This window comes from Alexandromys fortis, unplaced genomic scaffold (genome assembly GCF_014885135.2).
Source record: "Alexandromys fortis isolate MF-2015 unplaced genomic scaffold, M_Fortis_MF-2015_v1.1 scaffold_11, whole genome shotgun sequence".
Classification (NCBI taxonomy): domain Eukaryota; kingdom Metazoa; phylum Chordata; class Mammalia; order Rodentia; family Cricetidae; genus Alexandromys; species Alexandromys fortis.
The window spans coordinates 3,566,642-3,582,546 of record NW_026067912.1 but is presented as its reverse complement, the minus strand read 5'-3'; the positions used below and the strand labels follow the sequence as shown (position 1 = coordinate 3,582,546).

At 40.6% G+C, this 15,905-nt stretch overlaps 1 protein-coding gene across 4 annotated transcripts in view; it reads left to right on the top strand.

Moving 5' to 3' along the window:
* Positions 1-14,375, top strand: part of Pwwp2a (PWWP domain containing 2A) — a 41,266-nt gene extending 26,891 nt beyond the window's left edge. For 2 of the 4 annotated variants that reach the window (XM_050138564.1, XM_050138572.1), the window contains exon 3: positions 12,152-14,375. In XM_050138564.1, coding sequence (XP_049994521.1) covers positions 12,152-12,165 — 14 coding nt within the window. In that variant the 3' untranslated portion in view covers positions 12,166-14,375. Of the gene's footprint in view, positions 1-8,826; positions 8,947-10,677; positions 10,832-12,151 lie in introns of all 4 variants that reach the window. The other 2 variants (XR_007591080.1, XM_050138566.1) reach the window with 2 other exon arrangements.
* The last annotated feature ends 1,530 nt before the right edge of the window (positions 14,376-15,905 follow it).

Here is a 15,905-nt window from a genome sequence, read left to right as displayed (position 1 = left end):
AAACCATTTGTGCTATTTTAGAAGCTGCAAGGGAAATACAGTCTGTGTTTGTGGAGTATGTAATTAACATTCAGCTAGGTGTAGTGGTGTGTTCTGTTGTTCCTAGCATTTGGGAGATGGAGGCAAGAGGATTTGATGACTTTGAGATTGCCCAGGCAAACATAAACTAATGTATTTGACTGTGTGTGTGCTGGTGCACACCTTAATTTTAGCAGGCTGATCAGCTCTCTGAGTTTGAAGCCAGCCTGGTCTACAGAGTGAGTTCTAGGCTATATAACGAGAGACTTTTTTTTTAAAAAAATATTCCAATAGAGTTTTTCAAGCCAGGTGACTGACTAGTATCTATTGCAAGTGGAGACACTATGTTTTCTCTGAGAAGATGAAGGGCACTTTTTGTATGGCGATAACCCAAGTGAGCATTTTTGGTTTGGCTTGTTTTCTCCTTGTGGAGAGAAAATCGACTTAGACAAATCTCCAGTGTAAGAAAATTGGCTAACAGGCAAGGATGAGCAAGCTCAGAAACAAGTGAGAAAGTTGTAAAAATGGTCTTTCCAATTCTGTAGCTTGGTCTGTTTGTGGGGCCTGTAGCAGTGGGACCAGGACCTGTCCCTGGTGGGTTTTTGGAACCAGGGATGCCTCGCCCAGCCTTGATGTAGGGGAAGGAGCTTGGTTCTGCCTCAAAGTGATGAGACATGCCTTGTTGACTCCCATGGGAGGCCTGCTCCTTTCTAAATAGAGGAGTGATGGGGGATGGGGAGACTGGATGGTATGTAAAATAAATGAAAAAAAATTTAATAAAAAAATGGTGTCTTTAGAAATTTAATACCTCAAAAGTATGTTTTCCTTTTCATTTTTTAGAATTTGGAAAACAAGAAGCAGACTGATGGTTTGAATAGAAGAGAGGTTTATTCCGTCCTAGTTTACTCCCAGAGAACAGGAGACATGTAAGAGAGTCCTGAGAAGGAGCTGGGAGACTAGGATGCACTAGTCTGAAATCTGTGACGTGGATGGTTTGTCCCTAAATGTTTTGTTTCTTGTATCCTAGGCTGGCCTCCAACTTCTTGATCTTCCTGCCTCCATCTTTCACACTGGGATTTCAGGTGTTCACCACTACACACAGTTTTTGTGGTGATGGGGTTTGAACTCAGATTTTTCTTTGTACTAGCCAGGGACTCAGTTACTAACAGCTTCATCATTTCCAGTCTTCCTGATGGATTTTACACTCTCTCTCCTTTTCCCTTACCTCCTTCCTTTCTTTTCCTCCTTCCTTCCTTCCTTTCTAATTTTGGAGCAGGATCTTACTGCATAGCCCAGGATATCCCAAAAGTCACTATATAACCTAGGCTAACCTTGGGCTCTTCTGTGCTGGTATTATGGGCATGCACCAACATGTGGCTGGGGACAAAATGTTAGTGATGGTGATTGTAACTTAGTACCAAGTGAAGCAAACAGGAACTTAAATCTGAAGACATTGTAGGCAGGCAACATGGAACTGATATGAAATGGGTCTGAGTTTTACCCCATTAAGAGAGGCTGTGCCCTTCTAAAGTTGGTTATTGAAAGAACACATGTTCAGACATTGCAAAGGGCCAGTTTTCCTGTGTACTGAATAATTGAGCAGAAATCAGAAATTTATAGTATACATGTGAAGTTAGATTTTCTCATCTAATTTGTGACTGTTCTATGGTCTGTGCTGAAATGGTGGCAAACTGCTATCTCTAGAAAAATTAGTAATGAAGGTTTTAGTTCTACATGGTAGTTTCCAATAGGAAATTGGCCAGGGACAGTAAAGATATTTTTGTTTCTTTTTCCTTCCTTCTTTCTTCCTCTCTTCTCCTCCTCCTTCCCTCCCTCCATTTCTTCTTTTCCTTCCTTGTTTTTTTTTTTTTTTTTTTTTTTTTTTTTTGAGACACAGTTTCTCTGTATAACTGCCAAAGCTGTCCTGGAACTTGCTTTGTAGACTAGGCTGGCCTCAAACTCAAAGATCCGCCTGCCTCTGCCTCCTGAGTGCTGGGATTAAAAGCGTGCACTACCACCACCTGACTGTGAAGGTCATTTTCCAAGAAGGGACAAGTTCAGTGTTTGCTTTGGAGCTGTGCTAATATAGCTATTAACACTCTAATGTAATATCTGGAATTGAGAACTAATGTTGGGCTGGTGCCATCCCATTTCCTGCCAGGAGACAATGGCCAAGCTGTGTTTACAATTTCCACCTAGTTCTTACTTGAAAGACACAGGTTAGGTATGATTACTATATTCAGTCACAATTGCATTAATTAAAAGGTCACAGGGATAAATGATTTATTATAGTTTTTACAGAGTATTTGGATATTTTTCCCATGATAATTGATTCTAAGTTTAATCTATAGTCAAAAGGAGACACTATCTAAATTTGTCTTTGTGGTGCTTGCCCTTGTAGTGTACCCCAGCTTGGATTTTCCTCCTTTATTTTTCCCACAGCTTTAGTTAAAAAACAACTGTCTCATTAAAATGAATTATAATTTTGTACATATTTAAATAGACATGACCGAAAATTTACCATTTGGGGGGCTACTTGCTTCTTAAAAGATTTTGTTATGTGGTTATGTAGTCCAGGCTGATTGAACATGCAGTGATCCTTCTGCCTCAGCCACTTGAGTATTTGGATCATAGTCTAAAGTCTTTTTTTTTTTTTTTTTATTAGATAGGCTCTCATTGTGTATCCTTGCTATGTAGACCATATGTGGTGCCTGCCTTCCATCTTAAAATCATTTTAATTGTATAGTTTTAAAAATTAAGTCATTTATATATTTGTATTTAATGTGTTGGTGTTTTGCCTGCATGTATGTCTATGTGAGGGTGTGGGATCTTGGAGTTATAGACAGTTGTGAGCTGGGTGCCATGTGGGTGCTGGGAATTGAACCCTGCTCCTCTGGAAGAGCATTTAGTGGTCTTAACCGCTGAGCCATCTCTCCAGCCCTAATTGTACAATTTAAAAAAACTAGTGTGTGTGTGTGTGTGTGTTTGTGTGTATGTGTATGCCTGCCTGCCACAGGTACAGTGCCTACAGAGGCTAAAAGAGGGAGAGTGTTAGTGACCCCGGAACTGCTGTTGTAGGTCATTGTGAGCCAACTGACTTAGGGGCTCAGAAATGAGCTACAAGCTTTTGGAACTCTGAGCCTTCTCTTCAGCCCCCAGTTGGGCAGTTAATTTAAAGGGTGTTAAGTGTGTTTGTATTGTGCAACCGTGACCACTGTCCATCTGTAATTTGCATGTTTTTTTTGTTTGTTTGTTTGTTTTGCTTTTTTTCCCCCTCATTTTGGTTTTTTGAAACTAGGTAACTCCATCCCAGGCTGGTTTCTAGCCCACAGGACAATCTTGCTTTAGCTCACAAATGCTGGGATTGAAGAGTGACTTATGATCTGTATTTTTAATAGAATTTTAAATTTGCTGAGAATTGGTACTAGGAATGCTTGTTTCCAGGACTCCTTGCTGAGTACTTGCAGTCCTACATGGGGAGATTCTCCAGCTCTCCTTGTTAATATGCATTATACTTAAGAACTGCAGCTGTGCCTTTGTAAAAGGTGTATTAATATGTCTACATTTGCCTATTAAAGAATTTTTAGTTAAAATAATCTTCAAATAGTAACAATTTAATAATTTTGGGTAACTTTTGTCAATAATGGAGCCATTTAACTTACGTTGATAATGGAGGTGGACAGACGGTAGCAGGTGAAAGTACATACTATCCCAGAACCCACATCGGGCAGCTCACAGCAGCCTGGAACTCCACTTCCAGGGAATCCAACGCTGATTTCTGACTTGGGAGTATCAGGATTGTAGGCCTGTACCACTATGCCCAGCTCTAGAGATGTGAAGACAAATTCTACATTGTTTTGTAAAACACAGGAAGATCAGTCAGGGAGGTAAGCATTGGTTAAATAGCAGGTTTGAGGCCAGCCTGGGGTACATGGATCTGTCTTTAAAGAAAACTGGAAAGAAAAACCTCAAAACTTTTATACTGGTATTCTTGTCTATAAGGAAAGCCAAGTCCTTCATAGCTGAAGTATTGGGACATTCTCTCTATTCTGTGTGTGTGTGTGTGTGTGTGTGTGTATAAATTAAAGGTTTTTGTTGTTTGAAAGAATGTCTCATGTAGTCTAGGCTGACTTTCGTGTCTCACTTTTGAGTAGTAATTACAGGCATGAGTTACTACACTAGGCCTGGATGTCAAACTTTTATGATCACTTTTTTTTTTTCCAAAAAGAAAAAATATGCCAAGCAATAGTGGTGCACACCTTTAATCCCAGCATTTGGGAAGAAAAAGCAGGCGAATTTCTGACTTTAAGGCCAGCCTGGTCTACATAATTCTAAGACAGAGCCTGTCTGAAAAAACAAACATCAAATTATAATGCATGGTAAATTTTAGCAAGAGTATCTTTTTAAGTGTTCAAGGTATTTTGCAATTATTAATGTCTCTTATTTAACTCTCATGTAAGATTCTTTTAGTAGCTATTAAAGAAGCCTGGTATAGAGATAGGAGGATCCTGATCTGAAGCTACCCAGGCTACATAGTAAGATTGACTTACTTTGTGTGACCCCACAAAAACAAAACAAAACCAAATTATTGAAAGCCTGAGGAGCACATTTTCCTCCTCTGGAAAAATGAAATGGAAGTTTTTTGTTACTTAAAGTGGTTGTTTATGTAGAAAGGTAAGAGATTAAATTAGTGATGGAGGGAGTTTGAACACCATCAGTGTGGCATCAGCTGTGCTTGACAGCAGCCTTTTATCAAACAAAGAATATTGTTTGTCCCTTTTTAGGCACATATTTAGAAGTGTGAGCTCTTGAGCCAGATGCCCTAGCCTGATTTCAGTTTCTTCTTACAAACAGAGCGATCTGAGGCAGGTTACATCAGTGTCTGAAATGGGGAGAATGGATAGCACCACCTCAGAAGGTGATTTTGGTCATTTATGTCTTTAAGGCCATAGGAGAGTGTCTGGTGGCCTATGTGAATGCTGTTCATAATTACCAGCCACTTGTGTGTAGCAGAGAAACCTCATTCTGGTAGCTTTTAATACTGTCTGTCAAACGTTATGGACTTAGCATAAATGCAAAGTTTTATTTAAGCTTCTGTAATAGCATTTTTTAAAAAATTTATTTATTTTATGCACATTGGTGTTTTTGCCTTCGTATATGTCTGTGTGAGGGTGTTGGATTGCGTGGAACTGGAGTCACAGACAATTGTGAGCTGCCATGTGGGTGCTGGGAATCGAACCCTGGTCCTCTGGAAGAACGAACAGTCAGTGCTCTTAACCTCTGGGCCATCCTGCCAGTCCCCTGTAATAGCATTTTGAATCACAAATAGCTAGAGGTAGCATATACTCCTGGGAGTTTGGCTGACTTTTGCTTTGTTTTGAGATTGGTCTTGAACTGTTTGTTGATCCTGTTTTTACCACACTGAGTTCTGAGATTACAATTTTGCCACCATGTCTGGCTAAACTGGCTTTTTTAGCTGGCATTCATGGAGACTAACTGTTGGAGGTCATGGGATTTATGAGATATAGAAACCATGGTTAAAGTTCATTATATTATCATTTAACTTAACACATCTCAAGATTATCTAGTACTCTCATTCTGCTTAGAGTAAGCATAGGTATAAGTAGAAATTCTCATCTAGGGCTGGCAAGATGGTGCAGTAGGTAAAGGAGCTTGTTGCCAAACCCGACAGTCTGAATTGATCTCTGGGGACAAGGTAGGATAGAATTGACAACTGCAAATTGACCTCTGACCTGCACATATAGGCTTTTGTGTATACACAGAAGAAATGATCTCTACTTATAATGAATGAGGACTGACTCAGACATCTAATCAGTCACCACTTTCAAAGCCTTGCACATTTCACGTTCTTTCCAGAGGTAAGAGAAGAATCTGAGCTTGGGTGTCCATGAACAGAGCCCTGCTGGGACTTACAAAGGAGCTACAAGCTGCACTTGTTACCTTTTAGGTTGGCCGGTCTGCACAGCTTCTGTATATTCTTGATATTTTAACAAATGGCGAAGAGTGGACTTCAGTGTACACATAAATTGAGTAGGAGATTTAGGAGGGCGATACCTGGCTTTAATCTGGGTGTGCTATGGTCATATTTCCCAGAGGACAGTCATTGTTACTCATGTTAATTTTGAGATGTTGTTGATTACAAATGTGTGGTCAGTCCTTCTCCCTCCATTTTGTTCTTTAGTGAAGGATCTGTCTGGGAGTGGCACATCTTGATGTGAGTCCAAGTACACTGGGAAGAACTGTGTGCGGTTTGTCTAAAGCTCAGACATGTAATCAGTAACTGGTCAAAAACTAGAATGTCTCTTCTGCATTTCCTTCTTGCTCACATTGCATCATATTTGTATTGGAATTTATAATGAGTATTTAGTGGAATCATGCATATAGTCAGAAACTTTTATGTTTTCAGTCCTGATTTGCACTAAGTATGGCCTCCTGTTCCTCCTTTCCTTGACTCTACAGGGGAATTGTGTACTTATCCTCTTCTGATTGGCTTCTTGATCAATGAGAGCATTATTGTCACATGTAGGTTTTATTATAGAGGACAAAACAAGGAACTTCTGAGCTTAAAATTGGCTTTTCATTGCGGTGGGGTATCTTTCTTTTATTGTGTCTTAGGAAGGGTTCCTTGGCTCTTCCTAGTAGATATTCTACATGGGTGCTAAGTTTCCAAAGAAAATTTGAAGACCCTGAAAGTATTGACGGGACGCTCATCTGCAATATTAGCACCATGCTCCAGGCAGACTGTATTGTAATTGACATGCTGAGGTTTTATGTAGCATGTTAAAATCTGCAGTAGGAAAGGTGAACTCATCCCTGATCTGTTTGTTTACATAAAATCAATTATTTTGTAAAAATATGGTTATTTGAGTCTGGAGAGATAGCTCGCTTGTTTCTCAGCACTAATACTAACTCCAGTTCTAGGGGATCTCATGCCGCCTTTAGATTTACGTGGGCACTAGGCAGACATGTAGTGCTCGTATGTGTAGACAAAATGCTCAAACACAAAAATCTTAGAGGAATTCATACTGTTTTGGTCTTATCTGCTTCTCCCCCTAACTGCTGCCAGATCCACCCACCAACTTCATGTCCTCTTTTTTTTAAATGTATTTTTTACTTAACCCTTGATGTCCACCACTGGAGCATGATTGACTTAATAGGGCTTTACCCTTAGACAAAATTGACTGGTTTAGTATGGTTTTGCACACCTTTAATCCCAGCACTTGTGAGCTAGAAGCAGATATACCTGAGTTCTGGGCTAACCTGGTCTACATAGCAAGTTTCAGGATAGCCAGAGTCAAGTAGAGAGACCCTGTTTCAAGAAACACACACTCACCGTGAGGGGAGGGGTTAACTTCCTCAGCGTCTGCCCACTGTCAGGAGCTTAGGTCATGGCTGGAAGTTGATCTCATGATAGGCATTTCCCAGAACAAGCTTTAGTGTGCTGGCTCCTTTTTTCCTGTGTAGTTGCTGTTGCTTTAGTTAACAGTGTACTCAGGCTCCCATGTAAAACCTTACTATTGAACCTCATTTTAAAAAATTATTTTCCTCTAAACTAGAATTCAGAGGTAATTGTATTTATACTTTGGGCATTTCGTGGTAGGACAGCTTACTTTAGAAATTTTTATAATTTACAACTTTACTGCTTCTGATCTGGAATTTTAATTAACTTATTGAGACAAGGCCTCACTACGTAGCTCTGGCTGTGCTGCAAACTTGCATGTTAGGGATCCACCCGCCTTTGCTTTGCTGAGATTTAAGGCTTTGCATAGCCATGCCCTGCCTGATTGTGTTTTTTAAATAAGTTTTTCAAGACAGGTTTTCTCAGTGTATCCCTGACTATCTTGGAACTCACTTTGTAGATTAGTCTGGCCTCAGACTCACAGAGATCCACCTGCCTCTGTCTCCTGAGTGCTGGGATTAAAGTCATGTACCACCACCACCACCTGGCTCTGATTATGAATTATAAAAGTAAATAATAATAGAATGGTCCCAGAGCTGGCTGTGCTGATAGAAGTACGCACGCAACCAAATACCTTTAAAATATAAAACTTAACAGCAGGATGTGCTGGCTCATGCCTGTCATTCCAGCACCTAGAAAACTAAGCTAGAAGTTTGAGGCTAGCTAGCCAGGGCAACAGAGTTCTCGGCCAACCCCAGCTTGTAGTGTAAGTCCCCGCCTCAAAGCAAAACAACAGCCTTAATATAGTAGTCTTTTATTTGAATTCTGCTCAACACTTAAGGTTCTGTTCTCAGAAAATTTATCATGTTAATAAAACCTGTTCTCAGCCAGTTAGAACCTGAAGCTATGCAAGGGCGATCATTAACACTCAAGCAGAAAGGGCTTGTAATGGTCTTTGAGCTTCTGAATGATGTAATATGTGGGAGGTAATAACATCAGCCCTCTGAACTGTCCAGGTCAAGAACAGGCTAGTGTTAGACAGTAAACTTTTTTTTTTTTTTTTTGTGCTCAGGGACATAAAATGTGAGTTAGCATTTCCTCTTCCATTTATAGGCTTATTGGAGGGCACCTTGCCATGTTGCATTCTGCATCTAATGGGATGTGCACAAAAGAGTGCCCTCTCCTGGCCATGCTTGGGGTACCCACATGGCTATGAAGCTCTGCAGTACCATAGCTTTGTTGTTGGAAGCTGGCAAGTTCTCCAGAATAAACCCATTAGGAAGTTTAAATTAATTTTGGTCTTATTTTTTTAAATATTTTTGTAAGGTGGATTAAAAAGATCTCAACTGACTGCTCTATTTTTGTTAACTTGGTTTTTTCTACCATAGGTCTCAACAAATGGCAGCTATTACATCAGACAGTGACGAGTCCTGCTGCTCCCTTACAGTGTCTGACAGACCACTGTGGATTCAGACTGGGAGCATTGAAGTTAACAGTGAAGCGGGCAGGTCTGTCTGTCTTAAGCCCTGCCACAAAGTGAAGAGGGCACCGCATCATCACTTACCCACATCCCTGAAGTAGATTAGGCTAGGCTTCAAAATTTTTATTAGTTTTCATTGACCTTGGTAGTTGGGTGTACTTGCTCTAGGTAATCATTTCTAGGAACTAAAAGCGAGTTTTCTAGAGTAGAGCCTTCTGTTAGTATCTATTGAGAGTAGCCTTGTGGTGAGAATCAAATAGGTACATTGTAGGCTTATGTTAGATGGCAGCTGATGGTTCCTGGAAAGCAGGGACTTGGTTAGTTTTTCAGTTTCAATCTTTGTCACTTTAACTTCTTGGTTAGTTAGTACTGTATGTATAGGACTAAATGGGGTGGGAATGTGACTCAGTAGGTAGAGTGTCTTTGTCTGCCTCCACCAAGTTCTGAGTAAACCAGACATAGTGATGCGTGCCAACCTTGCACTCAGAAGGTGGAGGCAGGAAGGCCAGAAGCTCAAGATCATCCTCATCTACTCTAGTGAGTCTGAGGATAGCCTGGGGAAACCGAGAATCTGCCTTTGTGTAAGAATATGAATGTGGGCAGTCATGCTGGACCACGCTTTAATCCCAGCACTTGGGATGCAGAGGCAGGCGATCTCTGAGTTTCAGGACAGCCAGGGATACATAATAAGACCCTGTCTTGAAAAAAAAAGAAAAAAGAAAAAAGAATATGTATGTGGGGGCCTATTGTGGTGGTGCACGACTTTAATCTCAGTACTCTGGAAGAGGGGCAGGCGGATCTCAAGTTTAAGGTCAGCCTGTTCTACCTAGGGAGTTCCAATATAGCCAGGTCTACATAGTGAGACCATGTCTCCAAAAAGAAAAAGAGACAAACATGTGTGTGCTTAGTAAGTAAATCTTAAAACTCATTGTCATTTGTATAAGGTGAGTCAGAACTTTAGAGTCATGGTAAGATAGCATCAGAATGTGGTTGTAATCTAGTTCTTTAGATGACTTAATGAATAGTGTATAAAATTGTTTGACTTTGGACTCTTAAATGGGAAAGGTTTAGGGATTTTGGTTGTTCCTTTTGAGTTTATCTTTTTATGTTTTGTTATTTTTATTTATGTGTGTTTGCTTGACTATATGCCAGATGTGTGTGCTTAGAAGCCAGAAGAGGGCCTCAAGTCCCTTTGATTGGATTTATAGGCATTTGGGAGCTGCCTGATGTGGATGCTGGGTTCTTTGCAAGAGCAATAATGTACTTTTAACCTCCGAGTTATGTCTCTAGCTCCTAATTGCTTTCTTTGAAAAAGTATTTAGTCCTCTGGATAGAGGTTATACCGAGGTTATTTGACCTGCTGTTTGTGGAGCTCCTGGAGAATTGTATTGTTATATGTGAACTGTAGCCTTGATACTGGTTCAAAGTGAGACATTTGGCATTGAATATTGTGTAAATAGACATAGTCTATTGAGGTAATAGAGCCTTTGGCTTTCTCTACTTCTCATAGGAGTCCTTGGCTTTCTTGTTCTGGTCTTCAATTGAACTTCAGTAGGCCTTACATTAAAACCAGATTTTGAAAGGCATAGTTGGGGCACTGCCCCTCCCTCTTTCTCCTTAAGTTTATAAAAGGGTACATTTACTTCCTCAGTTCTTTGTGAATGAGTCTGTGACTTACTATTGCAGTCATGTTAGCCAGCCATTTTATTTCCAGAAAGTTGAATTAAAATCAGCATTCATTAATCATCCTTTTTTTCAGACACAACAGATACATGGGCCCTTCACCTTGAGGCTTGCAGTATTTTGTCTTGAAGTCATTTATTGCTGCTTGAAAGACACATGACAGAATGCTCTGTGGAGTTTATTTTATAGGCCCTGACTCAGGGCCTACATGACCAGGACAGTGAACCATGGTAACACTGGGAAGCTAACACAAAATCAAATCTTTCAAACCGTGGGGGGGGATCTGACTTTGATGTATGTGTTAAATATTAGGAAAGATGAGTGCTTTTCCTTCTTTCTGCATTCAGTTTGTTTTATTATTCCACTGCAATAGCATTATCTTTGGTTTAAAAATATTAAATGAAGATCACCTTTCTTTCCTGGGTCTCGAGCTCCGATTTTGTGGGCACAGCTAAGGACTGGAGGGTAGTGTGCACCCACTTCTTTCCGTGCTAGCTGACCGTGCTGCATGACAATGCTTCCTGTAAGCCACGTTGTCTGCCAGTTGTGCCTGGGCTCCTGCCTTTGCTCAGAAGTCTACTGAAGGATGCCTTGTGGGTGGCCAGGCGTAATAAGGGGCACTGGTCAGTGCACTGAAGTGGTCTAGTAACAAAATAGCACTTTCCTTGCCTTCTGATGTGTCTAGGAGGCTCCCCCCAGACCCCTTGTGGCTTGTGTAAATAGTATACTACACTCTGTAGCTGATTTTTGACGTCAATTGATTCTGTATATAAATTTGCTTAAGACTGAGCAGCTAGCTTTGATGGTGTGTATACCTTAATCCCAGCACTCAGGAGATAGAGGCAAGGAAGATCAGGGGTTCAAGGTCAGCCTTGACTGTATAGTGAGTTTGAGGTGATCCTGGGCTACAAGAGATCCTGTCCCCCCCAAAAAAAAAGGAACGTGGGGTTGTGGGACTCGGTTTGGTGGCTCACTCCTTTAATCCGAGCAGGGAAGGCACAGGCAGGCAGTTCTTGATGAGTTACTGGCCAGCCAGTTACATGGTGAGTCCTCTCTAAAAGAACATTTAAAAGAGACTACAGGTTCATTGTGCTAAGGAAAGGCTGGTATTTCCTAGGAGTCTCTCTCTACTATTTTGATGTATTGTAACTTGGAAATAACAACATAATGAAGGTAGTGAACACCTTTAACCCCAGCACTCTGGAGGTAGAGGCAGGCGAATCTCTGTGAGTTTGAGGCCAGCCTGGTCTACAGAGTGAGTTCCAGGATAGCCAGGGCTACAAAAAGAAACCCTGCTTTGAAAAAATAAACAAGAAAAGTCAAAATTCTGCAAATATTCCTAAGAAAAGAAATAAGGTGATAACCATGTGTGTTGGAATTTGGTCAGCTAATGCTTCTACTGGTCTAGAATGGCAGTAGGCTGCATTTAAAAAGTCAGCGTGATTTAAAAGAAATGTGGTGTGTGACCCCACAATCTGTGGGCTTCTTTTTCTCACATGTTGTTACCTGTGCTTAACTACATTCTCTTCCTTTTGTTTATTGTATTTCAGCACAAAGACATTAACAGACTGCTGGTTTCTTGGATGTGTGCCACTTTGACAGAGCAAGAGCATCAGGACTGGCTAAGATGGGAGTTTGAAGCTGCACTAAGAAGTAAATGTTAAAGCAGTGGCTAAACCAGTCATCTGTACAGGGCACTGGCAGAGTAGACTGAATGGAAGAAAAGGTATTAGGGAATTTTTATATGTATAAAAGAAACAAACTGCTGCAATAACTTATGCATGAGGTGAGAAGAAAAGTGGTGTGAACATGTGCAGGATGCACTCAGTGCGATGCGGAAGAATCACTGACGATAGCTTCTTTTGAATGTGAACAGTAGTTTGGACAGGCCTACCAGGCATGGGATGGTACAGAAATGTGGAATTGTTTTTGCATACTTAACCTTTGTGCTTTCTCCAAGGATTATGTTTATCAGTTCAGAAGTGAGCAGAGGTGTGTTTAAATGGCGCTCCTGTGAAACAGCAATGGTCACATGTGCTAAGGCCACTGTTTCCTTCAGGTGCCCATGGAAACAAGAAGATGATCTGACATCCTGCTGAAAGGATGGCTAAGTGCCCCGTCCCACCCACAAGTAAAATGTGGATCTTCTCTTTTTTTTTATTTTTATTTTTTTTAAATAAAACAGGGCTGTATTATCTTGAATATATGTTTGCTTGTTAGAGCATATTAAGATGTATTTATTTGCCACTAGTATTTAACGTTTTGTGCACATTTTCATAACTACATTCTTACCTTTTCATATTTTGACTCCCAAGTGGATAGGCTAGTGTTGACCTTGGAATGAAATCGTATACTCCCAAGAACTAGCTCATCATTCTCCTGAGCTGGACAGGCTTTGATTATCGCCTCTCCCCTACTGAGTGGTGCTGTTCAGAAAGGGTGACATCATCAGTGTTGATCTGGACCTCTTTCCACAGCAGGAAACCCCTACTTCTCAGTGCAGGAAGTTCTCACAGGTGTCAGGGAAGACTTGGCCATGGGGGACAAGTGGCAGAAACAGATCCTTGAAAACAGCCTAAACGTTTGGTGCATGGAACATGAATTCTTAATAGAGACCACAGATTTTCCTTGTCTTTGCTTACATACATATGAAAATCCTTAGTTTTTTTGTTTAATAAATGGAGAACACATGAGAAAATCAGATGGACCTGTTAGTACTACATTTTTAAAGCATTTTATATTTGATGGTGCCGTAATTTTAATAATAAAACTGAAGATTTTTAGTGGCAATACTGATTTATTTTTTAAACCAGAAAGATAACACCATATTGATTACTTACTACAAAAAGAAAAAAAGAAAAAAAAAAGCCAAAAGAAAAGAAACTAACTTACAAAACTCATTCAAAGAAACACAACAGATGAGCGAGCACTTGGCTCAAGAGTTCACTTTCTGTGATCTTTCTGTGTTGGTGAGATTACCCAACTGCCCATTGCTCAGGATTAACAAATGCTCTGGGTGGGATTTTGAGATTGTTTAATATACCTGACTGTGATTTGCTATATAACTCAAGAAGAAAAGCCGGGTAGTCTGGAGTCTAGTGAGCTTAATTCAGATCCTAACACACTGCAAGTGCTGGCAAGTCCTGACTGCATTTTACAAATGATCTCTTTGGATCTACATCATGACGTCATCTTATCAAATGGGCTCAGGAACTATAACAGCAGGGAGCTGTGGAGAAGACTTGAAGCACAGCTCCAGGCTCTGGGTCAGTCTTAGACCCCAACACCAGCAGTAACTTTTATGCTCACTCAGGAACCAGGTGTCTCCCAAACCATGTGAAATATGCATGGATTGTATCAGGAAACCTTTAAGCTTTAGAAATCTTTATTTGTAGACTGATGGAATTGACCAAAAAGTAATATTAAGAAGGCAAAAGCACTGGGAGAGATCAGGTTTTAAGAATCTACATATTTTTTTCTTCATGACAAATCCTTAAAGGCATTTTATTACAAACTAGATTTTCATTAAAAAAAAAAAAAAACACTTGGTGGTATTTAAAATCTAGACCTACCATGTTACAACTTCATTTTTATTGCTTTAGTTGCTTAATATTTAAGCTCTGCTTCATGCTACCATGTCTGTATTTCAAATCCTCACAGGCCTATTTCATTTGTAGACTTGAATGACACATTGTTCCCACCTTCCATCTGCTCAGAGTTAAATGTTAAAGAATGTTGTGTAATGTTATCCAATAAAGTCTTTGATTTTTTTTTATTTAATTATTTAAAAACTGTTTTGCTGTGTAGGGGGTTAGCTGTTTTTGTTTTTAGGGGTTACCTTTAAAAGTGGATTTTGGTTTTTCTTTAAAAACAAAACAGCTTTAAAAATTCAGCTGAGTTGTGTGTTCTGGGAAGTAGTGCTGCTTCCTAAGAAACACGGGAGGTTTTGGGCACCCAGACTTTATGGGTCTCCTCTGACTAGGCGGAGCTGGCTGCAGTCTGATGGAAACAGCTGCCTTAGAGTGGGTCACACAGTATGGGTGGGTACATGACCTGCAGTCTCAGCACTCAGGGTTCAAGGTCATCAAATACATACCAACTTCAAGCACCCCTACCCCACAGGAGGAGTTCTACCCAAACACACTGATTTCTACCATGGTCTATAGTAGACCATGATCTGTGACCCAGAAACTCTTGGTTGCCAGGAAAAAAATTTGTTTCAGAAAACCTGTCAGGCAATTGAGATTTGTGTGTGGGACTGATAAAGACCTCTCCATTGCAGTAAAGCAAACCTTTAGAAGGCTGCCTGATACTACAAAGGATATATGGAATCTTTGATCTCAACACTGTTCGATTCAGTTGAGCTGAATATCCATAAGCCACTGGAGTCTGGATCAGTTCATGAGGCAGAACTGCCAATAGCACATTATTCTGGGGTGGTCCAGCCATGCTTGCAAACTGTGTCCGGCACACAATAAAGCCCATGCCCTCAACATCTAAATACTTCTTTTGCTTCATTCAGTCCTTCCAGCCAAGTTCTTCAAGTTCTGAGCTTGTGGATTTCTGGCTTCAAGGTACTGACTGGAAGCTCATTTTGTTGGTGCATGATGTGCCAAGTGTGAGCCCAGGCGATGGCCCAGTTTGAGTATCAGCTTGGCACTATACCCACAGCGGGACAGTGCTGCTTTTCCAGTGCAGCTGGTTTTCAAGTGTTTTTTCCCCTCACATCTTCTGTGACAGCCTAATGGCCTCTTACTCTCAGGGTTTGATAGCAGTTCTAGCAATGAGAGCTAGCAGCTGACTGAGGAGTGACCTGCTGACAGTCACCATCACAAGCTGCTCTCTGTAGACTGCCATTGGCAGATATTGGGGGTGGGGTTAGGGATGGGGAGCAGTAGGCCTTGCTATGCCCAGAGTGGGAAACTTGATGGAAGCTTCCCACCCAGACCCATAGCCATTCTGTTCCAAAGAAAAACACAGAGGCTTATATTAATTATGAACTGTTTAGCCTATTAGCTCAGGCTTATGATTATCTAGATCTTATAACTTAAATTAATCCCTAATTCTTGTCTATGCTTAGTCACGTGGCTTGGTACCATTTCTGAATGAGGCATTCTCATTTTGCTTCCTCTGTGTCTGGCTGGTGACCGACTCTTTGCGTTTCCTCTTCCCAGAATTCTCTTAGTCTGTTTGTCCTGCCTAGCTACTGGCTAATCAGTGTTTTATTAAACCAATACAAATAACAAATCTTTACATAATATCCCATAGCAGAAAACACGAGTTCCAAAGTTTCTCAAGTGAAGG